Source organism: Baudoinia panamericana (assembly GCF_000338955.1).
Source record: "Baudoinia panamericana UAMH 10762 unplaced genomic scaffold BAUCOscaffold_6, whole genome shotgun sequence".
NCBI classification, from domain to species: Eukaryota; Fungi; Ascomycota; class Dothideomycetes; order Mycosphaerellales; family Teratosphaeriaceae; genus Baudoinia; species Baudoinia panamericana.
The window spans coordinates 1,433,232-1,457,031 of record NW_006911262.1 but is presented as its reverse complement, the minus strand read 5'-3'; the positions used below and the strand labels follow the sequence as shown (position 1 = coordinate 1,457,031).

The 23,800-nt window shown below is 54.9% G+C and overlaps 12 protein-coding genes across 12 annotated transcripts; 8 read left to right on the top strand and 4 right to left on the bottom strand.

Annotated features, from left to right (window-relative positions):
- The first annotated feature begins 210 nt into the window (after positions 1-210).
- On the top strand, positions 211-2,076 carry BAUCODRAFT_34244 (uncharacterized protein). Its single transcript, XM_007678004.1, has 2 exons — positions 211-1,940; positions 2,007-2,076. Exons 1-2 carry the CDS (start codon positions 513-515, stop codon positions 2,058-2,060), a joined length of 1,482 nt encoding a protein of 493 aa, XP_007676194.1. The 5' UTR covers positions 211-512; the 3' UTR covers positions 2,061-2,076.
- A 304-nt stretch (positions 2,077-2,380) lies between these two features.
- BAUCODRAFT_122803 (uncharacterized protein) lies at positions 2,381-3,367 on the bottom strand (the record flags this gene model as incomplete). The annotated part of the gene is made up of 1 exon (XM_007678522.1): positions 2,381-3,367. One exon carries the CDS (start codon positions 3,365-3,367, stop codon positions 2,381-2,383), a length of 987 nt encoding a protein of 328 aa, XP_007676712.1.
- A 333-nt stretch (positions 3,368-3,700) lies between these two features.
- On the top strand, positions 3,701-5,748 carry BAUCODRAFT_122802 (uncharacterized protein; the record flags this gene model as incomplete). Its single annotated transcript, XM_007678521.1, has 2 exons — positions 3,701-4,042; positions 4,090-5,748. The coding sequence occupies 2 exons, from the start codon at positions 3,701-3,703 to the stop codon at positions 5,746-5,748; spliced, it is 2,001 nt and encodes a 666-aa protein (XP_007676711.1).
- An 18-nt stretch (positions 5,749-5,766) lies between these two features.
- Positions 5,767-7,054, bottom strand: BAUCODRAFT_491665 (uncharacterized protein). Its single transcript, XM_007678520.1, has 2 exons — positions 6,708-7,054; positions 5,767-6,650 (listed from the first exon to the last, which is right to left on the bottom strand). Exons 1-2 carry the CDS (start codon positions 6,848-6,850, stop codon positions 5,786-5,788), a joined length of 1,008 nt encoding a protein of 335 aa, XP_007676710.1. The 5' UTR covers positions 6,851-7,054; the 3' UTR covers positions 5,767-5,785.
- Positions 7,055-7,369: 315 nt separating this feature from the next.
- BAUCODRAFT_491648 (uncharacterized protein) lies at positions 7,370-10,977 on the top strand. Its single transcript, XM_007678519.1, has 3 exons — positions 7,370-7,860; positions 7,914-10,623; positions 10,693-10,977. The coding sequence occupies exons 1-3, from the start codon at positions 7,570-7,572 to the stop codon at positions 10,950-10,952; spliced, it is 3,261 nt and encodes a 1,086-aa protein (XP_007676709.1). The 5' UTR covers positions 7,370-7,569; the 3' UTR covers positions 10,953-10,977.
- Positions 10,978-11,002: 25 nt separating this feature from the next.
- Positions 11,003-12,445, bottom strand: BAUCODRAFT_148388 (uncharacterized protein; the record flags this gene model as incomplete). Its single annotated transcript, XM_007678518.1, has 2 exons — positions 11,003-12,307; positions 12,374-12,445. The coding sequence occupies 2 exons, from the start codon at positions 12,443-12,445 to the stop codon at positions 11,003-11,005; spliced, it is 1,377 nt and encodes a 458-aa protein (XP_007676708.1).
- Positions 12,446-12,875: 430 nt separating this feature from the next.
- BAUCODRAFT_34239 (uncharacterized protein) lies at positions 12,876-15,343 on the top strand. Its single transcript, XM_007678003.1, has 2 exons — positions 12,876-13,397; positions 13,466-15,343. Exons 1-2 carry the CDS (start codon positions 13,020-13,022, stop codon positions 15,125-15,127), a joined length of 2,040 nt encoding a protein of 679 aa, XP_007676193.1. The 5' UTR covers positions 12,876-13,019; the 3' UTR covers positions 15,128-15,343.
- Positions 15,344-15,448: 105 nt separating this feature from the next.
- BAUCODRAFT_34238 (uncharacterized protein) lies at positions 15,449-17,084 on the top strand. Its single transcript, XM_007678002.1, has one exon. The coding sequence runs from the start codon at positions 15,882-15,884 to the stop codon at positions 16,764-16,766; it is 885 nt and encodes a 294-aa protein (XP_007676192.1). The 5' UTR covers positions 15,449-15,881; the 3' UTR covers positions 16,767-17,084.
- A 411-nt stretch (positions 17,085-17,495) lies between these two features.
- On the top strand, positions 17,496-18,317 carry BAUCODRAFT_148385 (uncharacterized protein; the record flags this gene model as incomplete). The annotated part of the gene is made up of 1 exon (XM_007678517.1): positions 17,496-18,317. The coding sequence occupies one exon, from the start codon at positions 17,496-17,498 to the stop codon at positions 18,315-18,317; it is 822 nt and encodes a 273-aa protein (XP_007676707.1).
- A 256-nt stretch (positions 18,318-18,573) lies between these two features.
- BAUCODRAFT_576684 (uncharacterized protein) lies at positions 18,574-20,598 on the bottom strand. The gene is made up of 3 exons (XM_007678516.1): positions 19,905-20,598; positions 19,308-19,848; positions 18,574-19,249 (listed from the first exon to the last, which is right to left on the bottom strand). The coding sequence occupies exons 1-3, from the start codon at positions 20,201-20,203 to the stop codon at positions 18,875-18,877; spliced, it is 1,215 nt and encodes a 404-aa protein (XP_007676706.1). The 5' UTR covers positions 20,204-20,598; the 3' UTR covers positions 18,574-18,874.
- A 1,246-nt stretch (positions 20,599-21,844) lies between these two features.
- BAUCODRAFT_148383 (uncharacterized protein) lies at positions 21,845-22,339 on the top strand (the record flags this gene model as incomplete). Its single annotated transcript, XM_007678515.1, has 1 exon — positions 21,845-22,339. The coding sequence occupies one exon, from the start codon at positions 21,845-21,847 to the stop codon at positions 22,337-22,339; it is 495 nt and encodes a 164-aa protein (XP_007676705.1).
- A 163-nt stretch (positions 22,340-22,502) lies between these two features.
- BAUCODRAFT_491041 (uncharacterized protein) lies at positions 22,503-23,729 on the top strand. Its single transcript, XM_007678514.1, has 3 exons — positions 22,503-23,078; positions 23,138-23,470; positions 23,535-23,729. The coding sequence occupies exons 1-3, from the start codon at positions 22,665-22,667 to the stop codon at positions 23,640-23,642; spliced, it is 855 nt and encodes a 284-aa protein (XP_007676704.1). The 5' UTR covers positions 22,503-22,664; the 3' UTR covers positions 23,643-23,729.
- Positions 23,730-23,800: the final 71 nt, after the last annotated feature.

The window sequence follows — 23,800 nt, the reverse complement described above, 5'->3', positions numbered from 1 at the left end:
AAGGTGCAGCCACACTAGAAAAACCGCGGGCATGCGGGCAAGCCTTCCGCCTGCGTCACTTGCGCCGGCTGTTGCGGTGGGCCATGCACATTCAAACTTGGTTTGCTCAACGCTTCTGCCTTCCCTTCTAGATCCTCGCAGTATCTCACACCTACAAGCGTGACCGCGCAGAGCATCCACTAATGGCAGCGACGCCGAACAAAGGTGCTTTATCGCTGCTCCTTCGAGCCGTCCTCTTGCTCGTGTGCCTGACAACTTGAAGCTTAAAATGAGCCGCACGGTGATGTGGCGTCCGCGTGGTTCGGGCAATTGCCGACTGACAGTTGCCGCCTGTAAGGCACGCCACGAGGCGACAAGGCCGGTACAGGTACGTACATGTACCCAAGTACAACCTGGGTACGAAGAGCATTCGGACAGATGCGAACAGTCGCAAACGAACGGTAAGGCAACAGTATTGCAAGCGTACAGTGACAGCAACCGGCCCTTCACCTTTGCCGTCGTTCAGACTCGCCATGGCACAGATCGCTGTATCCCATATCTTATCACCACTCCTCCCTGCCAGTCTAGGCGGCTTCCTACTTGTGATCATAATCTTACTGCTTATTTACCAACTCGCGATCTACATATATAACCTCTTCCTCCACCCTCTCCACAAATTCCCAGGTCCCAAGCTCGCAGCAGCCAGCTGCCTGCCCAAGATCACCAGAAACCTCCAAGGCAACCTCATCTTCTGGACCGTCGACCTGCATTCAAAGTACGGCGAAGTCGTCCGCATCAGCCCCAACGAGCTCTCCTTCAACGGCGCAGATGCCTTCAAAGACATCCACGGCCACAAAAAGGCCGGCGAGTCCACCCTCGCCAAAGACCCAGCCTTCTACCTCGCGCCTGGTCCTCGGGACCCAAGCATCATCAACGCCAATTTCGAGGGCCATGCGCGACAACGGCGTATCTTTGCCAACGCTTTCTCGGACCGGGCACTGAAGCTGCAGGAGCCGCTTTTCTTGACGTACGTGGACAAGCTCGTTGCGAAGCTACAGCAGCGCATCACGGCCAATCCAGACGAGAAGATCGACATGGTCAAGATGTACAACTTCACGACCTTCGACATCATGGGCGACCTAACCTTCGGCGAACCGCTGGACATGCTCGAGAACACAGACTATCACCCTTGGGTCTCCGCCATCTTCGCCCAGGTTCGGTACGGCACGATCCTGCACAGTATTCGCCACTACCACCCCGCGCTGGAGAAATGGCTATTGAAATTAGTACCCAACCGGGTTCGTGAACAAGGGAAGATGCATCACGCCTTCTCCCATGCGCGTGTTGACCGCCGGCTGGAGAAGAAGGACAGCAGGCCTGACATCTGGGGCTTGGTGTTGGAGAGGGAGGGTCATGATGGCGGCTTAAGTAGGGAGGAGATGTACGCTAACTCGAGTATCTTTATGACTGCAGGGACAGAGACGACGGCTACTCTGCTGAGTGGATTGACATATTATCTGCTAATGAATCCGGACAAGCTGGCCAGGCTGTTGGCTGAGATCCGCTCCGAGTTCGCGAACGAAGAAGAGATCACCATCGAGCGTCTGCAAGGGCTGAAGTATCTCAATGCGTGTGTTGAGGAAGGACTGCGGATGTTCCCGCCTGTGCCGAATGGATTGCCAAGGGTTGTGCCACCTGGAGGTGCAGTGATTGACGGACATCACATACCAGCCGGAGTAAGTGACAGTGGAGAGCTTGTTTCATGCTTGAGTTCGCTTACACTGAAGCCAGAGCCAAATCTATGTCACCCACCTCGCCGCTTACCGCACCCCCAACAACTTCCGCGAGCCTTGTTCTTTCATTCCCGAGCGATGGCTGCCAGAGTCCACCGACTTCGACAACGACAAGAAACACGCATTGCAGCCTTTCTCGGTCGGCCCAAGAGCATGTCTCGGGAAGAAGTAAGATATGCAGCTCCGTTCTGCAATACTTGACTCGTGCAACTGATTGACTGACTTAATCTGTAGCATGGCATATCACGAAATCCGCATCATACTGTCCAAAGTACTTTGGCACTTTGATCTGGAGCTTTGTGAGGGAAGTCGTGACTGGACTGACATGAAGATCTTGATTCTGTGGGAGAAAGGGCCGTTATACTGCCGTTTACGGCCTGTTAAGCGTTGAGTGAGAGTGCCTCACAGGTGCAGTGAGTCTTGCGCTTCTGAATGGAGACTGATGCGCACTACGCTCGTCGTCACGACCTGTGATCTTCTTGCTACTGACCCGGCTGTTACACAGTCTCCGAGAACGCTGCCTCTTCGCTCTATTCGAGATCATGGAGTCCAGGGCGGGAAATGACTGCCTGCCGGTCTTGCAAATACGCTAGTTGTGCAAGCCCGTTTCAGGTCGCTCTTCCTTTCCCTTTGCCTGCGAATTGCGCTGATAACGATGCAGGCTGAGGAGCAGCTCCGCTGCCCGCCTCTGGTTGTAGGTCGTCCTCCTCATCGTCATCATCTTCATCCCAGCCAAAGAAGGTTGGACCACTAGCGCCTTGCTTTGACACCTGACCTTGCTCATCCGAGCCCGAAGACTCACCACCCATCTCCGCATCGTCGCTTTCTTCTTCGTCCGCAGCCGAGCTTTCCGAACCCGTCCTTTCCAGCTCCATATTACCCTCCCTCATAGCCTTCAGCACAGCCTCCCTCGTCTTCTCCTCCGCCATCTCCTTGCCCTCGACATACTCCGCATCCAGCCTGCCTTGATTAGCTCCACTTTTGCCGGACTTGATCTCCCCCTCCCTCTTCTCCGCTGCGGCGACAACAGCCTCCCACCGCTGCTTCCGTTCTTCCTTCTCCCGCTTCTCCATTTCCGGCTTGATGGCCAGATAATCTGCGAGCCGCTTGGCCTCATCCACTGTCCGCAGGCGGCGACCGTCGAGGTTTCGGTTCGAGCCATTAGGGTTGGCTTGTTGTCCGTTGCGGTTCTTGCGGCTACTCATGCGGCCACCTGCGGCACGGAGCTGAGAGCCGAAGCCGCCTTTGCCGCCGCACAGTCGGGCGCTCAATCTGCATGGCAAGAAGGAGTCTGTGTTATCTGACAACAGTGAGGAGACTGGTGCGGTGTCGGAAGCGAGGAGCTGCTTGTTGGAGGTAGTGGTGATGACTAGTGGGTGGTCGAAGGTAGGTAGGCGGGCCAGGATCGTCTTGACGACATCGCTGATGGGTGTGCTGGCGGCGATAGGAAGTGCTAGTGTTCGTGGTAATCCCAGGCCGGCGAAAGAGGTGAGTAGAATGTTGATGTGCTGTGCCTTCTGTTTTGGTATCGCGGCAAGGTGCGCAGGTGATACCCCGTGCGCATCAAAGGATACTGGCTTCTCCACAGCGGCCATCGTGGTAGCAATCGTCGTAAAGTACGTGGTCGGTGAGACGGTTACTTGTTTATGTGTGTGACTTAAAAAGACCAACACGAATGGAAGTGCAACAGCGCTAAGCCACAGTGTAGCCAACGCTTGCGCGCAAATGTCACGTGAACGGAGTCTTCCGAGAGCTCCTTGATCCGGGCTTACACGCCTTCGATCCCATACCACATGCATAATAAGAGACATGGAAGCTCTTGCCGTAAAAGATTGGTCTCTGGGCCATGTGTCTGCCACTCACTCTTCGGGTAATTTGTCATCCTCGTCTGTCGTGTTGACTACACCTTCGCCTTCCGTCACTCCAGCATGCCGTTACTGAGCTGCGAAGAGTGCCGCAGTCGCAAGGTCAAGTGCGACAAGGTAGCCGACGGCTGTTCGGCTTGTAGAAGTGCTGGTCTGAGATGCCACACCGTCCAGCGCTCGCGTCTACCGCGCGGTCGAAGCGGCAAGACTAAGAGCAAGAATGTTGAACTCGAGGAGCGTGTAGTACGCATCGAGCGGTTGCTCAAGCAAGCAGCAAGTGCTAGAGGACCGGATCCGATTCAGTGCCACCCAAGCTTCAGGACTGAAAATCCACCATCGAAGCAACCCGCTGGTAAACTTACTGACTTCGTTGCTCCCATCTTCTGGACTACGCTAGCAGATGAGGCACGTCTGCACGTGCACCAAGACTGTATTGAGCTAATGATTGACAGGTAGCGGGCTTACGTACTACTCTTGAGGAAGGCTCCGAAGACGAGGCTCCCAACGATCCGCGTAATCGCTCCTGTTACCAGAACGATAGAAGCAACGGTAGCCGCTGTGACTTTCAGTTTCCTCCTGCACTATCCCTCCCTCGGAGTCTGGGTGGTCCACAAATCGCCCCTGGCTTTGAAAGCACCTTATGTGCAATCTACCGTACGCGAGTGGACAGTGTCTTCAAGATCCTCCACTGGCCGTCCGCGCTACTTACCGTTCAAGAGAGTGCTGTCTTGGACTCTGTCGGACCCGGACAAGCGCTCGCTTCCGCAATCTACTTCATGGCTGTTTGTGCTTTGAGCGACAATGAGTGCATGCAGGTCTGTGGCTACCCTCGGCTTTCCATGCTGAATGCGTACTGCAGTGCGACTGAGAAGGTTATCTCGGACGCCAGGATTATGCAAGCTCCAAGCATTGTAGGACTTCAAGCATACGTCATCTACCTGAACGCGCTAAGGGCGTCCAAGAAGCACGCGCTGAGCTGGACACTGCTCGCTGTGGCAGTACGTCTCGCAGATGCGCTCGGCTTAGGACGGGAGGACCCCAGTTCGATGTCCGCGCTTACTCTTGAGACTCGCCGGCGTCTCTGGTACGGCATGAGTCTGCTTGATACTCAAGCTATGCTGGACCGAGGCTCTACGGCACTGGTTATGTCTACTGCGCTTGGACCGCCACCGCTCAGTATTGGCGATGAGGTCTTAACCTCTTCAGCTAACCCATCAGCACCACCAACACCCGCACCTGACATGTTGTTCGCCTCCATGACTTACAAAGCTATGGTATGTCAGAAGCAGATGAGTGAGGTTGTGACTGATTCACAGGACGGTTGGAGCGGATGGAGTCGTAGAGTCGCGCTTGTCTCAGACTTCGAGCAAAGCATCCAAGTGGAATACCTTTCCAGCCACACGCTAACCGCACCTATAGCGATACTTACCAAAGTAGCAGCAGAAATCATACTTGCGAACATGCATCTTCTACTGCGAAGGCCGCCATACCGGAGGAGCCTGACCTCAGTACCACCATGGGACGACTTTGACGTGCTGCAGAACGCCACTACGGTGTTGGAGCGACATCTGCAGCTTTTCGAGCATGCTGACCCGCTCTCACCTTGGGCGTGGAAAGAATGGACGCCGTGGTACGCACTTGCCGTCGTGTTGGCAGAGCTATGCCGTGATGTGAGACAGCCAGGAAGCGAGAATGCTTTTGTGGTGGCTTGCAGGGTCTTCCGCCGGCACGCGGTGCCAGCAGATGACATCGAATCTGGTATGCTCTGGAAGCCAATTGCGCGATTGTTACGCAGGGTCAAGCGTGAACGCGAGGCTCTCAAGGATCGCAGCAGCTCATCCCTGACAGAGAGTGTCGGTAGTCGTGGACCCAATCACAAGCCTGTGGACGAAGACCACGCTCGGATGACAACGGCGGCGCAACGTGCTGCACTTGACCGCCAGCCAAAGCCTGCAATTGGAGATGCGTCACCATGCACTGGTCAGGAACACCACGAAATGGTGGACGGTGCGTTTGACTTCCTGGACATCGACTTTACTACATACGATTATCTCCCGGGGATGGAGCTGGATGAAGATGTGTCGTGGCTGGAATGGACACTGCCATCCTGAAACCCGTTGAAAAGCATGAAGCGTCTCAGCCTACGACTTAGTACAAGAAGCCTGCAGCTTCTACGTCGATCTGCTTGATACGGCGCACCAACTCATCCCACAGTGTCCGAGCAATCATCGTGCCTCGGTCGCTGTTCATGAACGCGCTCTGTGGCTTGACCTGACACTCAGAAAGATATTGTCCGTCCATTTGCCCTGGAGCCGTCACGCCGTGGACAAGCGTCCGAGCGCCCTGCTCGGTTGTCCTGCCCAGCATAAAAAATATCAACCGCTCTACCAAGCCCTTGGATCTATAGCGAGTGAGCTCGCTTGCGCACCAGCCTGGATTGACCAGATTGATGATGATTCGGTGAGTTCCGGCGGATGTGGAGACCTGCCGTACGAAATTCGTGAAGATGAGATGCTCAATCAGCTTGCTGAGCGGGTATCGCGACTTCATGTCCGCGGTCTTCGAGTCACTGAGTGCGCTGAATGTGTCTCGGTCCGTCGTAACATCGAGCTGATCGTCCGGTGCGAAGTAATGAATCAGCGATCCCACCAGCGTCAGCCGGGTGTCTACGCCATACTTCTCTGCCGTCTCTTTCAGCTTCGGCAGAACAACAATGGCAGACAGGTAGGTCGAGATAACGTTGACGGTCAGCGTCTGCTCTAGGCCTTCGGCAAGCGAGAACTCTGAAGGTTCGATCCCAGCATTGGCAATGAAGCCATCGAGCCTGTTCAACTCCGACCTGACACGCTTCCCAAAGGCCAGGACGCTGGCGTACCGGGCAAGATCTACCTCCCAGATCTCAATGGACGTATGGTTCCCGCAGGCGGTGTCCTTGAGGATGGCAAGCTTAGCCGCTTCGCCTTTCCTGACGTTACGGCAGGCTAAGATAAGTCGAGAGGCTTGCATACGAGCACTACTCCGATGTTGTGTCAGCAATGGACCGACAGATACATTGTGCCAAGGAACATACAGATGCTTCGCCGCCTCGAAGCCCAAGCCGGTATTGGCGCCTGTTACGATAATCGTTTTGCCTGCGAGGTTAAGTTGGGGCACGCTGGTGGTGCCGAACGCCTGGCAAGACAAAAACCGTGTGATATCTGTAAAGGTCGGCATCGGTGTCCAAATTGACTTCCTTTTCCGATGTGGACTGAACGAGGGTAAAACCAAATTTGGGAGCAGTTCGAAGGCAAGGCGTCGAAGACGATGGGTAATGGGGAGAATGATTGCCCACTGCTAGCGATGCTTGCACTCTGATATATTCCAGCACGGACAAGATTTCACTACCGACGGACTTCGCAGAGGCCGCAGAAACCGTGGTGAGGGAGTATTATTGGCATAGCGCTTGTACTTGTGTCGAAAGTTGCAAAGGCCGCAAAGACCGTGGACGTTGCAACGATGACAAGCCAGCTCGTAGTCGTAGGAGAGATGCTTGATGCTGCACCGAGAATACTTGAAGGTCGTCATGATCGAAGAAGTACCAATAAGGCACCATGATAGGAAGCATTGTGTCACTAACTAGATAATGTGTTCGTATCTCAGTAAGTCGCCGCTTGCATTTGGTAACAGTGGAGCTCCGACACAAGCCGGAAACTGTCGCGTGACGGATTTGCCGTTGCTCCTGCGCTCATTGATGGATGAACCTGCAAGGCTGTCTGAGGCAGGTGCCTTACAATGCACGTCGGGCGGATCATTTTCCACCACGGCTATTGAAACCTTTCGCGGATATATATCCGCCGGCAATTGAAGCGTAGATACTCCTCAAGCTCCTATAAATACAGTTGCACTGTGTGGTAGTCCAGTGACCCCCTTGTCATTCAAGACTCACGATCACAATGGCTTCAACAGCTACTCTCACATTGCCGACACGTACTGTCCTGCCAACAGTGGCGGATGAGGACGCTCCCAAACCTGCAGCCTTCAGCCATGCACACTACCCGTCCATAGAAACGTTCTGGACGATCGAAGGCCTACTCAAGAGTCATGCAGCAGACTCTGATCAGAAACCATTGATCGGCTATCCTGCTCACGACGTTGACGACTTCGAAGAGCATACTGCGGCACAGCTCGATCGATACACCGATGCTGCAGTTGACTACTACCGTCAACATGGTCTTCAACCAGCTGTAAGTGGGAATGACTTGGAATGTTGTGTGACGGTAACCTGAGTTGGCTTTAGGATTCTACGCTTGAGAAAGCGCCAGTCATAGCAATCCTCTCGCCGACGAGCTTCGAAGTCATCGTGACCTTCTTCGCACTCAACAGACTAGGCTATGCCTGCTTATTCCTTTCTACAAGGCTTACTGCACCAGCCTATGCTCGGCTCATGCGAATGTGCGAATGCAGCGTCGTCATCCACCCTCCCTCGTTCGGACGGATGATTCCGGAGATCGGTGGCGAACTGCCTGGCTGCTCAGGTAGTCCGGTGCTCCTACGACGGCATTGGTATGAATGTACGCAGTCGAAGAGTACTGTCGCCGTGTCGGAGACAGACAGGAAGCGACGAGCCAGCCAGGTAGCATGGATTCTTCACTCATCCGGCTCAACAGGGTTCCCGAAGCCGATCTTCCTCTCCAACTTGCAATGTCTGGCAAACTTCCGCAAATCCTTTGGCCTGCGCGCCTTTACCGCCTCTCCACTGTTCCATTCCGGAGGCCTTATGGAGTTCGGTCGTGCTTTCTACGCCAAAGCACCAATGTACCTTGCCAACCATGCATTTCCGGTGACAACTACTAACATTTTACGGGCTGTACAGGCAGCGAAGCCGCAATTTGTTATTGCTGTGCCGTACGTATTGAAGCTGCTGGCTGAGACAGAAGCCGGGGTGCGCGCTCTGGCGGCAACAGAACTCGTGCTCTTCAACGGCTCCGGCTGCCCTGACGACCTTGGCGATCGACTTGTCGCAGCAGGCGTGAACCTCGTAGCGAACTATGGCGCAACGGAGACCGGCCAGCTTATGACCTCCTATCGCGGCATGCCGCCAACAGACAACGAGTGGTCGTACCTGCGGCTGTGGTCACCCGTTGCTGAACACACCTTGATGGATGAGATTGCGCCTGGAGTCTTCGAAGCTGTGGGCCTAGAAGGTCTGCCTTCCAAAGGGCCCAGCAACTCGAAGCCGCCATATAGCGATAAGAATCCGCAGAACAGCTTCCGTACTGCTGACCTGTTCACGCGGCATCCGTCTTCCACGAAGAACAATTATTACAAGTACCTGTCGAGGCTCGACGATCGGATCACGCTGGTGATGGGCGAGAAAGTACTGCCTCTTCCGATGGAGTCCAGAATAAGGCAGGAAGACATTGTGCGTGAGGCTGTGGTGTTCGGTTTCCAGCAAGCAGTACCTGGCGTGCTGATCTTCCGCTCCACGGAACACGGACTTGCCATGTCAGACCGAGAGTATCTGGACGCTGTGTGGCCCGCTGTCGAAGCAGCCAACGCGAAGGCGGAGAGCTTCTCGCACATCATGAAGGACCTTGTCATCATCCAGGGTTCCGAGGTCGAGTATGCAAGAACAGACAAGGGCACCTTCATCCGTGCGCAAGTGTACCAGCAGTTCGATACCGACATCAAAGCAGCGTACGCCAGGCTCGAGTCCACGTCGGAGGGGCAGAAGAGGCTCGCACTGGACGTCCCTCAGCTGGAACAATGGTTACTCGAGCGCTTCCAGCAGGACTTGAGGATACCGCTAAGTGATTCCAAGAGCGACATCTTCGCTGCAGGTGTTGACAGTCTGCAGACAATGCGGATCTGGCGCACGATGAAGCAAAAGCTGGATCTCGGTGAAGATGGTGACAAGTTGAGCGCAAACATCGTGTTTGAGAAGGGTACCGTAGCCGCTCTGGCGCGGTATTTGTACGCTTTACGAGTTGGAGCATCGACGGATGGCGAGGCTGATGAGGACGAGGTCGAAATTATGGAAGAGCTCATCAAGAAGTATTCGACTTTTGCGAATCACCATCCGACACCTCATATTCCACAGCCGGCGAAAGAGGTCGTTCTCGTGACAGGTGCTACAGGGAATCTAGGTGCATACCTTGTCGCGAGTCTGCTGAAACATCCTGGGGTCTCCGAAGTCTGCGCCCTCGTCCGAGCTCCTGGTGAAGGCTATGTCGCTCAGAAGTCCGCAACAACGCGCGTTCTTGCCGCCCTTCGCGACCGACAGATAGACGTGCCAGTGGAAGATCTTGGTAGATTGCGGATACTCGCTTCCGACTTCGGTGACAGCAACCTCGGACTGGGTCCGTACACCCTCGAGTATCTACTCGAGAACGTGACTTGTGTCATTCACAGCGCCTGGGCCGTCAATTTCAACCTCGGCGTCCGATCTTTCGAAGACCAGCATATCAGAGGCACGAACAACCTCATCAACTTCTGCCTGCGCTCGAGGCTACAGCAGCCGGCTCGCTTCTATTTCTGCAGCTCCGTTTCTACCACTAGTAGCACGCCGAAACCGGCTGTCATCCCAGAGAGACTGATTTGTAATCTTCGACATGCGCAGAAGACCGGCTACGGTCGGTCTAAGATGGTCTCGGAACACATCACTTCAAATGCTATGCGCGAAACTGGGATGGAAGCACGCGTCCTTCGCATTGGCCAGCTGAGTGGTGGCAGTGACACCGGGATATGGAACGACACGGAGGCTATTGCACTTATGGTTCGATCTGCGTTGACCACCGGAGCTCTGCCGGCGCTTGATGAAAGACCAAGCTGGTTGCCGGTAGACGTCTGCGCTCAAGCCTGTGTGGACATCGCTCTGCCCGCAGCTCGTGGCCAGGCTGTCACCGCCGACAGGAGGGATGTCGAGCTTGTGTATCACGTGCTAAACCCGCAAACATTCAGCTGGAAGGATGATCTGATACCTTGTTTGCGTGCCGTATCCGAGAAGGGTCAGTATCCGGCGTTCGATACTGTCAGCCCTCAAGAGTGGCTGCAGAGGCTTACAAATAGTGAGCAAGACCCGCAGAAGAATCCGAGTATCAAGCTCCTAGACTTTTGGCGTGGCAAGTATGGGTCTGCGTCGAAAGTGAGAGCGGATGGTGAGATGGGCACGACACCGCCAGCTAGTGACGATGATGACCAAGGAGCAGCCGGCTTGACCTTCGAGACCACTGAGACGATCCGCGATTGTCCTCTCCTGGGTTCCGTGAGGCAGCCAGTCGCTGAAGGTTTGATCGAGAAATACGTCAAGAGCTGGATGAGCCGCTGGGTCACCTGATTCGTGATTGTAGGGTTGATGAAAGCGTTATGGTTGACAGCGTAGGCTGCTTAGCCGTCGAGCACTCTCAACATTTCGTTCACTCGTGTGATCTTCTCTCTTACTTTGCCCTTTGCTTCTCCTCGCCTTCTCTCTTCGGCATCAATCTTCTCCCAATCCGCCCAGCTCACACTTCGGATGCCTCTTCTCTCCACTTCATGCTTTAGCGCATCCCAGCCGCCCTTCTCGCCGTCACCTTCAATGAATTTTGTTCCCTCCTCCCAGTCCTTGGCGATGATATCGGCGGTAATGAAGGCATCGTCCATCGTACTGGCTATCACTCCAGTTGGACCTCGCTTGACCCATCCTGCACAATACATGCCTGGCACATGCCCAGCGGTCAAAGGCCCCGCCGGCCCTTCTGTAGGATTCATCACACGACCCCATCGATCATTTGGTATGATTCCAAGCTTCCGGTCGAACGGCACGCCGATATCTGACATGCCGGCAAGCGGCTCGGACAGGTAGCCTACGGAGCGGAAGGCATGAGTGGCATGGACCAGTGACTTCTTGCCGCTTGGTTGCACGCGCAGGGCTCGGAGGGCATTGAGATCTTCTTGCGGGTTACCTGTTAAAACGTCTTGCGCAGACTCAACATACTCCGTCTGCTCGAAGCCGACCGCTTCCAGACGGTCATTGCTTGCGGAGAGGAACGCTGCTGGTGACCGCAGATAGCCCAACTGCCACGCTTTGCTTGCAGCCTCTAGCGGCGTTTGGCCGCCTTTCTCTAGGAGTTCCGCGATTCTTTTCAGCTGTCGTGGCAGCCTCTTCCGCTCCACCCCAATCAAATCGTCCCAGCTTTCTGGCGGGGACTTGAAGCCCACCCCAGGCAGATGCATCAACTCACGCAGTTCTCTGATGGTATACGGTGCTTGTAGTGGGCCTCGCCGCCCAATGACTTTGACGTCATTGACTGTGCTTCTCGACAAAGCGTCGAGGGCTTGTTCGGAGATGTCAGTTTTCCGCAGCTCCTCCAGCGGCGAAACGAGGATGCGCGTTACATCCAGGGCGACGTTACCTTGGCCAATGACGACCGCAGTGTCGCCAGCTGCCAAGTCAGGATCGAGATCAGCGTGCTCGGGCAGACCATTGTACCACCCTACGAACGCTCTCGCGCTCAGGACACCCTTGAGCTTCTCGCCCGGGATGGCAAGCTTCTTGTCCTTGCTAGCGCCATACGCAAACAGAACAGCATCGAAGTACGGCACCAGAGCGTGCATAGGCAGCTCGTTGTCGCCGCTGCCTATTTGGGTATTACCTACAAAGTTGAAACATGAAGAGGTTCTTGCAACATCCTCAAGCGTTTCCGTACATTTCTACTGTTTACGCCCAGACATCAGCTTTCGTTAAATCACTGTCAGCGCGCTATCAAGTCAACACACCTTCACTTCGGGATGATCTGGTGCCACACCGTATCTCGCAAGCCCATACGGCACCGGCAAGTGCTCGAACATGGTGATCCGCGCATCCGGCAGCTTCTTAAGCAGACGGTATGCCGAGTAGAAACCCGCTGGACCAGATCCGATGACGGCGACATTGATCGGTCTCTGACGAGTTTGTGCTGTGCTATAGGCATGGTAGGTTCCTGGAGACCATCTTGCCACGAAGCCAAAAGGAGACAGGCTAAGATGTTGCGCTCGACATGCGTGGCAGACATATTCATTCCTGAGCCTGTTCCGCATGCGCACCGAGGCTCCCGACATCTCCCGAAGGATTGCAGAGGCTCGCAACTACAGCTGTGGATAGATCACACGGTACGGCGAGGAAGGCAAGATGAACCGTGTCTGAGATAGATGATGTCTTGCATGACTCGTGCGCGATAGCGATTTCGCGGAGTTCGAAAGGAGGGGCCGAGCCAGTTGCTATGCGACAGGGCGCTAGGGTAAACAGCCATATCCTTGCATATGAACATTCGAACATCCCATTCGTCTCTGAGAACAACTCACATCCCTTACTATATACGTAAGAACAGTGATCCCAGTCCGTCGCTGTTTTGAGCACACATAGAGGACCCTACTGTCTGCAACCATGGGTGGCAGTGACATGCCCTATCTGTACCCAAACACCCAATCCAGTACACGCATCGCCTACCCCTACTCCGACTACAACCCCAAGTCAGTCACGGAAGCATCATATGAGCGGCTCTCTCAACAGTCGCAGCCGAAGCCGAAGCAGGAGGGTCCGCTCATTAACTTCAACCAGCACCCGGACAGCTATGTTCTCTTCTCAGGCGAGCAGAAAGAGTTCAAGCCACTGCCAAAAGGAACGAAAAAGGCAGTGGTGAGCGTCAGATGGGTACAATTCGCACTGCGGATAATGCAGGAGATTTGTGCTCTTGGCTTGTTGACAACAACGATATGCATCCGCGGTACAGCGGGCGCAGAGACGTACTTGTTGCGCATCCCGGTATGTCGTACCAATGTTGTGAAGGGCCTCATGGAGAGCTCAGTGGCGTGTGCTAACAGCGCTGTTAGCAAGCTTGGGATTCATTGATCGGACTGTACGCCATATACCACCTCGTTCGCCCAGCAAAGGCTCGCATGCCCGGATCGAGCGCCAGCTACCACACCTTCGCGTTGATCATGGACACCTCCCTCATCCCGCTCTACGTCTACATCGCCTTGCTTGTCAACAACAACCGCCAACTGCCGATACCACAGTACAGCGCCAGCGGCGAATTAGTAGAAGGCGACTGGCGTTGGTCAAGCTTCTTCCCTGCGCAATGGAGTACTGACCTACTGCTGCTGGTTACGTATATCGGTGCCACTGTGATTGGCGGACTGCATCTAGTCAGTTGTGGATTGGATGTCTACCTCATCATAGCATTCCGCCAGATCGCCAATTTACCGCCAGATATGAACCCTCTGGAAGACAACCTCACAAGCCGCCGCATCCGCAAACACAAGCACAAGAACAGCGAGCTTACTCTGACAGGCAATCAGAGCACGTCGGAGGTGGAGACGAAGAAACTGGCCTACCTAAGCGGCAGTACGCTGTCGGTTGGCAATGCTTCACGTGTGTCCATTGCAAAGTCCATCGGCAACGACGACCGCAGCGTGCCATTTAACAGCAGCAGAACGGGCTCCACGACCAATCTTGCATTCTCGCCGCACAATCCAGAGTCCGCGCGCTGGAGCCGTCATCAATACGAAGGTCAGCAAAACGTCTACCAGCAAGCTATTGCGGAACCGAGACGATCAAGGTATGAGGTCCGCCCGGACGGCAAGCTTGAGGTGCGCTCGCGCCGCGGATCGCAAAGCCCGAGCAAGCGCGAGCCCACGGTTATGGTGGAGAGCGTAGACATTACTGCAGCCGAGCGAACCGTATTCGAGACCCCATCCAAGCATAGCGTGTTCGTGGAATCAGCCGAACTGCAGGACGGAGCGTACCTCGACTCTCCGAGTATGATGTCGCGCCAGGCCGCTCGAACTGCCAGCCCCGCCGTTTCGAATGCGGCCCGGAGCAGAGCAACTACGCGCTCCGAGCAGAAAGAGCAGCTCCTGAACGACAATTGGTATGTCTTAGACGCGCCGGACCCGGACGAGAGTGAGCAAGTTCCGCCGCCAAAGCATCCTGCGCGCAGCCCCCCAGCTCACTACGGTCGCCACGGCTACAAGCCGGTTTACGATCGGCACGACTCTTTCGAGCCCGCAGGCTTTGCAGACCAGAGAACGCTGATGCCGCTGGGAATGCATCCACCTACTCCGCCAATGCCGGAAGACGAGTACTCGGATCCGCTCTTCGAGCAGAGTGCGGGCGTCAAACGCAGTCTCACCGCTGCAAGCAAAGATACGAACTCCTCCTCCGTGTACAGCGAGTCGGCGCCTTCGCTCAAGTCCAGTGCTGGCCATGCACGATCCGATACGCCGAAGAGCAAGTACTATGGCGACCTGGCCGCGGCTCAGCGCGGGATCCGCAACGGAGGTGCGGGTGGATATGGCTTGCCACCGTCACCGCAGCTTTCCAGGACGCCAAGTCCGGAGAAGCAGGCACGTGTGATTAGCAGGACGGGCGCGGACATCGCTGACGAAAGCGTGTTGTATGTGTCTGAAGGCAGGCACGGTATGCGGTCACGACGTGATGTTAGCGGCAAAGTGGCGGAGGAGGGCAGAGGTAGCTGGGGGCGGAGAGCCTAGGAATCTTTCCGAACACTGGCAAGAACGTAACAGAGCCGTGAAGGGAGCGCTGGAGGTAATGGGGCGTAGAAGGTTGGGGTCGGGTCAGCAGTACGCCTGCGGCCGATTTACAACGATGCGACCGCGGGAGGCGTTTCGGGTACATGATAATGCGTACATAGCGTGTATAAGTATAGAGAATATATAGTGTCAATGCATCTATACGTGCCGTCGAGATCGCTCGAGTACATCTTATTGTGCAGTAGAAGTGCAATTCCCTCGGTTCGCGGATTGCGTTGCCGAGTTCGGATATAACTTTAGAGCTACACTACCAACAATACACGCTCTCGTTCACCTTGATATGCATCTCTACGGCTTACGCACGACTGCGCAGGACGTTCAAGTGCAGTTACTCTGACCAATAATCCGATCGATCAAGCAATGTATACTGGCTACGATGGCATTGTTGAACGCAGTAGGAGAACGCTCGAACGGACACGGACGCAGACACGTCGATGTTGCCGTTCGAACGTGCGACGTCCGCCATCAGGCGTCCAATGAGATCTAGGTCTTTTGCCAACCGGTATGGGCTTGGGCTGTTGCATCTGTTCACGTTGGACATATAAAGGTAAGTAGTGAGCTCTCCACAACACATATTTGTGCTGGGACGGCATCGTGAGGCAACCGGACACTATCACCTGCTTCTTCGATTTTCGCACGTTTCCATCCACCCTCACATACCACAGTACTCATAGACCACTTTCACATCGCTGCCATGTCTGTATCTAGGCTTGTCGATTCCTTACGCCATCCGCCAAAAGAAACCCGACCTTCTTTCGCGGGAAGGACCATCGTCATCACCGGCGCCAATACTGGACTCGGTTACGAAGCGGCACTGAAGTTCGTACAACTTGACGCGAAGCGTGTCATTCTCGCCTGCCGTAGTGTCCAGAAAGGCGAAGATGCCCGAGTCAAGATCGAAGCAGCAACCACACGCAAGTCAGTGGTGGACGTTTGGGAGCTGGACATGCTTAGCTATAACGGCATCCAAGCTTTCGCTAACCGTACAAAGACGGAACTTGATCGCCTTGACATTGTCGTCTTGAATGCCGGTGTGGTTATGGCGACATATCAAGTCAGCGACTATGGCTGGGAGAAGACGCTACAGATCAATGTTTTGTCGACGTCATTGCTCGCGATGCTGCTTTTGCCGAAGCTGCAAGCGAGCAAAACCGCCGAATACACACCGGTCCTCGAGCTTGTGAGCTCTGAGATGCACGTCGGCGTCTCCAAGTTGAAGCAGCCAGAAGCGAAAGGCCAGGGCCCATTGCATGCCTATAACGAACCCGAGGGCTACTTTATGGCAACGCAATACGCTGTATCGAAGCTCTTCCTCGAGTATGCGAAGGCGGCTTTGGTGCAGCTTGCTGGCGGATCATCAGCGGACCCAAATGTGCTCGTCGTGTCCGTTTGTCCCGGTCCAACAAAGTCGGATCTTGCGCGTGACTCCAAAGAGTGGTACATGCGGGCTGCGCTGTGGGTCTTCTCGACACTGGTCCAACATTCGACAGAAGTCGGCGCACGGATATACATCAGCGGAGCCACACTTGGGCGCGAAGGTCACGGTGGCTTTTGGCGCTCAAACCAGTTACAACCGTAAGTTCTTCTCTCATATCCTGTAGTGTAATTGTAATGGCGTTCCTGACCACCTCTCTAGGCTGGCGCCATTAGTGAAGGGCGAGCAGGGCACAAAGCTGCAGGCACAGGTATGGAGTGAAATTCTTGAAGCGTTGAAGCCTCACGTTCCCGATTTGTCAAAAGTACTTGAAGCCTAGCCCCAAGGGCGGCGCGCTGTGCTGTCTTCCGGGATGGATAGCATTACGGAATGCAGCGCCATTGTTGCCTCGTGGTACATTGCTTTCGTAGAACTTCATATCATACCAGACCCGCTCGGTATCAGATTTAGTCTAGACAAGATAGGAGACGTCGTGACTTCGGCTTCCTCGCCGGAGAGGGGGCAGTTTGGCCTGAGGCTGCAGGCGTGATCGTTTCCACTCTATTGGCTAACAAGCCGTGGTGGAAAAGTCAGCGATGACCGATCGTTGCTAATGCCATTTCGAATTCTACGTCCTTCGGCAAGCCGCTACGGGAACCACCATGGAAGTATAAATACATACCAAACGTTCAGTATTTCAGCAAGGTAATGTCTTCGAAAGACGTCAAGCCATCATCAAGCAGTCAACCCCAGAACGAGTATTCTTCTCTATTCAAAGCAGTCGCCACTCTCGTAGCCGTCATCGCCATACTGGCTTTTTATCGCACAGCAATAAGCAAGCAGCTTCCTAAGCTTTCGTCCACCTTCTCCCCATCAACAGCCGTAAAGCGAACAATGGCGACCAACGGGACGAATGGCACTCACGGCCCAGCGCCACCTCTCCGCATCACCAAGCGCCCATGGAATGCTCGAGGCCACGCTGACCACGGTTGGCTCTACACATTTCACACATTTTCGTTTGCCTCCTACTATGAACCCGAATTCGAGCAATTCGGTCCTCTGCGTGTGATCAACGAAGACCGCGTCGAGCGCGGCACCGGCTTTGGTACTCACAGCCACGCCGAATTCCTTATCTGGAGTTACATCGTTAAGGGCGAGCTCGAGCACAAAGACAGCATGGGCAACCTCGAGAACCTCCGCCGTGGTGAAGTCCAGTTCACGAGCGCCGGCACCGGTATCAGGCACAGCGAGTACTGCCGTAACAAGAAAGAAGACGTGCATTTCCTTCAAATCTGGGCGAAGCCGAACGTCAAGGGCCTTAGTCCAAGTTACAAGACTCGCAAGTTTACTGACGAGATGAAGACCGACAAGCTGTTGCGGGTAATGGAATCTGTCGACCGGCATTCGGGCAAGGATGCTGAAGGCGAGCCGATCCCAATGCACGCTGACCTGTCCATGGACGCAAGCATACTCTCACCCGGCAAGAAGGTCGAGCATCAGCTTGTAGCGGAAGGCCCGAGAAACGTGTACCTTCACGTCATCATGAGCGGCCGAGAGCAGCCGAAAAGCGGTGGCGCGAAGATCAAGGTGCAAGGCGTGCAGCTGGGCGAGGGTGACGGCGCCTTTGTTCGTGGGGCAAAGGGTCCTGGCAAGATCGAAGTGGAGAGCGTGGGCGACAAGCCTGCGGAGTTCTTGCTATTCGATATGGGCCAATAAATCACAAGCCTCGGGTCTCCGAAAAGACCTATTAGCCGTTCAAGCAGGTTCCGATGTTCACATTGTAATGGAGACACCACTAGAAATGGGTAAGCGTTTTGCGTGTTCATTGGCTGCCATCCTCACTTCACGAACGTTAACACACTTGTCGACGTCCTCCGCCACACCTCCTTGGCCGTTGTTCTTGTTCTCAGTGCAGCTCGGCATGATTAGGTCTTTTGAAGGCGTTCTCACTCCTAGCTTAGACTGGGTTGTATGTCATTGGAGTATGTACATATAGTTACGCCGCTGACGGTAGACATACAGATGGTCACTTTCCAAACGCTCGCAGCCCCTGCGTATCTGACCAAAGGTCGTCGTACGCTTCGCTGAGCTGCAGCCGCACCAATCCTTCCAACTTTGCCAATCATCTACTACACCAAGGGCGTGCGTTGTATGTCTATCGCGGAGAACTCTCAAAGTATGCGTCCGATAGCCCGCAACATGCGGGAGGCAGCTGCCACACCGAAGGCATGGTACAGGAATGCGATAGCAAGCGGAAGCCTCGAACCTCCCACTTAGGCCCATTTGCCCAAGAGCGCCATGATGCCCGCACCGAGCAACACACTAACTACCATGAAGGCAAGCTGCCTGTCGTCATGGGTACGGTCAGGATTAAACAGGAAATCTCTTGCGAGCAGCTCAACCAGACCGGTGTAGATCAGAATGCCGGCCGAAGTCGCGTCAAGAACACCAGAGACGATATTGGCCGTGAAACTGCCAGCATTGTATGTCGTACGCACACCGAGCCCGATTGCAATAGCGATGGGCGTGGTGAGTCCGTAGCCGGCGCAGAGCCACCACGGCAACCATTGCAAGCGCTTGGGAAATGGAATGGCCGACAAACGCGCACCGAGACCGAGACCTTCGAACGACTGGTGGAAAACAATAACCTGCGGCGATTAAGTCAGTAGGAAGCTCATTCACGTGTGATGGTCACAGAACGCTTACTGGGTATAGAACGGTGAACTCATCGCCTGCCGTGCTCAGCGTCAAGCCGATGATGACACTGTGGAAGATGACACCAAACTCAAGGATCAAGAACGCTGCAATTTGTTGCTGGAAGGCCGTCTCGATGATATGCTCCTTCTCGGTATCGATACTCTCGATATCGGTGTTATTCGGCCCTGCGGACTTCGGTTGCATAGTGTTACCAAAAGGTGCTGTTCCGTCCTGGTCACCCGAGTGCATGGCCTGATGCGAGTGGCCATTGGGGACGGAAGACTTACGCCGCGACATTTCGTACTGAAGCGCTGCGAAGTCCACGGAGCCAGAGCGCTGTCGCATGCGGGCTTGGTCGGTCTCTTCGGCCTGTTGGCCGTGCGGAAGACCGTATCTCTTCTCCACGTATCGCTCGGCGCCGAAGTCCATGAGGAAGACACACACGCACGAAAAGAGCGCAATCGCAGGCGGCCATGCGTATTCCGCCCATCCACCCGTCATGCCGACGCAGGTGTTGGGTCCAATCTCACTGTATGCGGGATCGAGAAGACTGGACACTGTCAGCTTGCTCCATCGCTTCACCATCACAGTCGCATCACAACTCACTGAATGAAGGCCGTGGCCACGATGACACCGGCACCGAAGTATCTAGCGAACAAGTAGACGTATAATGGGACTTTGAACTTTGTCGTCCTTGTTGCGAGGACTGGGAAGAAGGTCACGGCCGAGGATACAACGAGAATGACGAACAGCGCCGAAATACGAGCACCGAGCTGGCCATTGTACTCGTTTCCTGACGCTTCCAGGTAGCATACCACCTCCGCAGGATCGGCATTGGTGAGGTCGACGCTCTGTGGGTTAAAAGCGCTCGTGGCGTCCTGCCCTGGGCTGGTCGCTGATGCCATGACGGTGGAGGTCGGTACAACAACGTTGGTCTTACAACGGTCAAATTGTATCACCAGGCTGCGTGACGGTAGAGAACGTGGTGTACCGGGCAAACGGTTCAGTGACAGGCCTATTAAGTGCAAAAGCTTGTGTTCCGGGGACGCTGAGTTCTCATCTTCGCGCTTCCTACCATCAAGGTGCTTTCTTGGCCGACGCTAACATCATTGCGGAAGCTGCGCGAATTGACGTTGAGTTTGTTGCCATTGGAGTAAAAACAGTGACGATCATTCCAGAGTCAGTGGCGATCAATTCAAGAATTATATCTCGTCTTTGTCACTGTTGAATGGCGATGGATGTTGCCGTACGTATACTGTGTGCATGCGACGTGGAAGGATGTTCCAATAAGCTCACCCTTCACATCTGTGCCCTCGGGGACCCACCATTGACCTTCACGGTGGTTATATCATGCCGCGCCCAATAGTTCAGACGGCTACACGGCATCATTACGGTCGCTAGAGCGATCGAATCGACTCGCTCGATCGCAAGGTCAATGTGAAGTACGCTCGGCATAGTCGCAGCGTAAGGATTCGCCAAACCATGACACATATGCATGGGTACAGCGATACCTGCGACCATTCGTGGATATTTTACAGACCCAGTGCAGTGCCGAACAGTGTCATCAATCCTCCCAGTCCACTCCGCTCCTTGGTATGCTCTCGACACGCCATCACCAGAACTTCGCCAGCTCTTGTTCACTTGTTCTTCAGTGAGCACGACGTGTTACCGGACGAAAGGGCGCAAAGGACGATTAGCTAACCGTACAACCCCCTTGTCCGCGCCACGAAAGAGCCTCATAGGACGCATTGCCCAAGCCTTAACTACCGCACCGTGCTGTCGTCCAGTGTAGCCAACAGTCATTGCCGTGCTACGAGTTCTTTCTTCGAACGCAAAGCTAACAATGACTGCAGTGTCTCCTTCTTGGCCTTTAGAGGCTCCTCTGCAGTTTGCGCTGTTCGCTACAATGGGGATCGGTTTGCAACGAATTTCCAGTGACGCAAGCTCCACGTTGGTTGTAGGGTAGTCACCGACTATTGGACGCTCTTCGGCATAACGGCACCCATCCGCAGCGCTGTCTGATCACCTGCGTTGAAGATGTCGTTGAACCAGACGGCAGGTATCGGTCATCGAAGAGATGTTAGTGATAAGATGAAATCGACCAATCTGGTTCTATAAGTGAATATGACAAGCCGTCTATCCTCGGATGATGCTACGAGCACCACGTTCAAGATGCGCATCTGCGGAATAGGAGCGACCAAGACGGAGCCCTCCACAAAGGCGCTTGCCACGGATGTTGCTGAGAAACGAATTCTGCATATCATGGGAGCCGATGCCGACAATTACACTTTTCGATGGCACAAGGAGCGGGTGACGTGCTATGTCAACCGCAGATTGAACGCAGTCTGGACACTTGGTCCCTGCACCTTGGAAGCTCTTCAGACTCCCATCGACGGATAACCTTAAGGCGAGGCCGCTGACAAATTATGCCAGCAAGTCCGAGCTCGCATCTAAGCACTACAAGCCGTACATGGAGGCGCATATCGTTCCCGCTCCGCGAGTATTCCTCGGCCGCATGCTCTCCCTCTTGGCAAAGGCTGACAATAATGCATGATAGCGTCCAGAGGCAGGGGCGGAAGCGGAATCGGCAAGCTATGCTACCAAGTCTTGCGCCTTGTGGGCGCAAGCGGTCCATCAACGAGATGGATGATGACGGCCAGAAGCAATCCGAGAAAAAGAAGAGACGACACAGGACTCCGGAAGTTGCCGAATATGCAGAAGATCGCGACCAGAGGCGATCCAAAAAGGAGCAGAACCGACCAAGCACTCAGGGTTTTGTGAACCATGCAGAAGACGACGAGAACGATCCTGTTGAGTCTAACTGGGATGATGATGCCAATGAGGTTTGCCAAGAAGCCTCAGTACTGTCAGGAAGGGATCAAAAAGCCGCAGAGCCGGGAAGAGGCACGCCAGCTCTCCTTAACAAGTGGTGCGCTCAACGGGCATCAAGTCGATGGAGGATGGTGATACGCAGCGTGTCCCAGCAGATGCAGACGGGGAGGGAACATCTGAAAGTGATGGCTGAAGAGTATGTCTGGTGACTAACCTGCCGACTGCTTCGGGCGCCTGTCGGTATGAAGGGTGGTTGCAGAATTCGGTCTTCTATGACTGGCGTGGTACACTTCTCCGAGCAGTGAGCCGCACGCAGCAACCTGACTTGTTTCCCCGAGTTCAGTTCTGTAACATGTGAACGTGACGCTGCGCCGCGTCGCCTCACTTCACGCAAAGCCCAGCTGTCCACTTTCCACGTCCTCCCCAAAGCATCCCACGAACATTTCGCCTGTTTGGGTCCTCCATCTCTTCCTGCACAGCTCATCATCCCAACAGTGATCTGGCACTACGTCCCAAGAGAGCGTACCGACAGATATGAGTCCAACGCCGGAATCCCAAACCTCGCCACTACCGGCCTCTCCCGACCGCAATGCTGACTTCGCTGACGCCTCCGATCGCGCCATGGCAGCGGCTCTGCCTAGCAATCTCCGTGGGACTCCATTATCATCTCGAGCTCCGTTCTCATCATCTCCTGCTCCCCTTCCTCGTCCTGGCCCGCGATCCGGGTTCAAGCTTAATACGGGTGCCGAATTTGGTCGTGGTCGTCCCCCGAAAAAGAAGGCCAACACAGCGTCAGTGGTCGACGATGAACCCACAGGCTCTCGTAGCACCTGTCAGAAGAGAGCCGGTGACGATGGTGTCTTCGCTCGTCCCACCACGCCGGCTTCAGCCACGGCGGAGTCAAAGCGCACCACGGCGTCCAAAGCTGAGGGCGGACGCAAGCGCAAGGTAACGCTCTTCCACTCCTTACCCAACATCCCCACCACCCCTCTGACTAACACACTCAGGCGGCCACCGGACCCCGCGAAGTCCCCGCGAAAGCTATTCCCCTTTGCTACGACGACTGCGAGCCCTTCGACAAAATGCTCGTCGACATGCGCGCCGAGAATAAGCCTTGGCCAGAGATCCGCGAAGCCTGGAACAAGCTGACGGGCCACAAAGCGCCCTTCTCTAGCCTGCCGAACCGCTACGCCCGCATGATGATCAATTTTACCGTCATCAAGGAGGAGGATAAGCCGAAGATGTTGGAGGCGAAGCAGGAGATTGAGAGGGAGTTTGAGGAGGTCAAGTGGGAGAAGATTGCTGAGAGGGTGGCGGAAAAGGGTGGGGATGCTTACAAGGTATGTTTGAAAGCCGTGTCGCATGTGGTCAGTGTATTGTATCTGTGACTGACAATACGGACAGGGCGGGGCGATTTGCAGGCTGTACAAGAAGATCATGGCCGAGGCGAATATCATGCCCCCGGAGGGCGTCAGGGATGGAGACTTCGAGGTTGACAGCGGAGACGAGTGAATGTTGCCGAACAGGTTGGTGTGGCCGCGAGTGCTTATGATGAGGGATGCGAAATGACAAGGGCTCAGTAGCGTGGAGAAGCAAGCGAGGGGAGAGTGTGTACTGATTGCTGCAGCGTGTTTTGGTGGTTTGCTGTCTTGCATTGCAGCGAAGCGGAG

Coding starts and splice junctions, on each gene's coding strand:
- BAUCODRAFT_34244 (XM_007678004.1), top strand. CDS start 513: ATGGCACAGATCGCTGTATCCCATATCTTATCACCACTCCTCCCTGCC. Junction 1,941..2,006: donor AGAGCATGTCTCGGGAAGAA/GTAAGATATGCA, acceptor CTTAATCTGTAG/CATGGCATATCACGAAATCC.
- BAUCODRAFT_491665 (XM_007678520.1), bottom strand. CDS start 6,850: ATGCCGACCTTTACAGATATCACACGGTTTTTGTCTTGCCAGGCGTTC. Junction 6,651..6,707: donor TTCGAGGCGGCGAAGCATCT/GTATGTTCCTTG, acceptor ACATCGGAGTAG/TGCTCGTATGCAAGCCTCTC.
- BAUCODRAFT_491041 (XM_007678514.1), top strand. CDS start 22,665: ATGAGTCCAACGCCGGAATCCCAAACCTCGCCACTACCGGCCTCTCCC. Junction 23,079..23,137: donor AGGGCGGACGCAAGCGCAAG/GTAACGCTCTTC, acceptor TAACACACTCAG/GCGGCCACCGGACCCCGCGA. Junction 23,471..23,534: donor AGGGTGGGGATGCTTACAAG/GTATGTTTGAAA, acceptor CAATACGGACAG/GGCGGGGCGATTTGCAGGCT.
- BAUCODRAFT_491648 (XM_007678519.1), top strand. CDS start 7,570: ATGGCTTCAACAGCTACTCTCACATTGCCGACACGTACTGTCCTGCCA. Junction 7,861..7,913: donor AACATGGTCTTCAACCAGCT/GTAAGTGGGAAT, acceptor AGTTGGCTTTAG/GATTCTACGCTTGAGAAAGC. Junction 10,624..10,692: donor GCGTGCCGTATCCGAGAAGG/GTCAGTATCCGG, acceptor ATAGTGAGCAAG/ACCCGCAGAAGAATCCGAGT.
- BAUCODRAFT_34238 (XM_007678002.1), top strand. CDS start 15,882: ATGTCTGTATCTAGGCTTGTCGATTCCTTACGCCATCCGCCAAAAGAA.
- BAUCODRAFT_576684 (XM_007678516.1), bottom strand. CDS start 20,203: ATGGCATCAGCGACCAGCCCAGGGCAGGACGCCACGAGCGCTTTTAAC. Junction 19,849..19,904: donor GTGGCCACGGCCTTCATTCA/GTGAGTTGTGAT, acceptor GACAGTGTCCAG/TCTTCTCGATCCCGCATACA. Junction 19,250..19,307: donor AGTTCACCGTTCTATACCCA/GTAAGCGTTCTG, acceptor TAATCGCCGCAG/GTTATTGTTTTCCACCAGTC.
- BAUCODRAFT_34239 (XM_007678003.1), top strand. CDS start 13,020: ATGGGTGGCAGTGACATGCCCTATCTGTACCCAAACACCCAATCCAGT. Junction 13,398..13,465: donor CGTACTTGTTGCGCATCCCG/GTATGTCGTACC, acceptor CAGCGCTGTTAG/CAAGCTTGGGATTCATTGAT.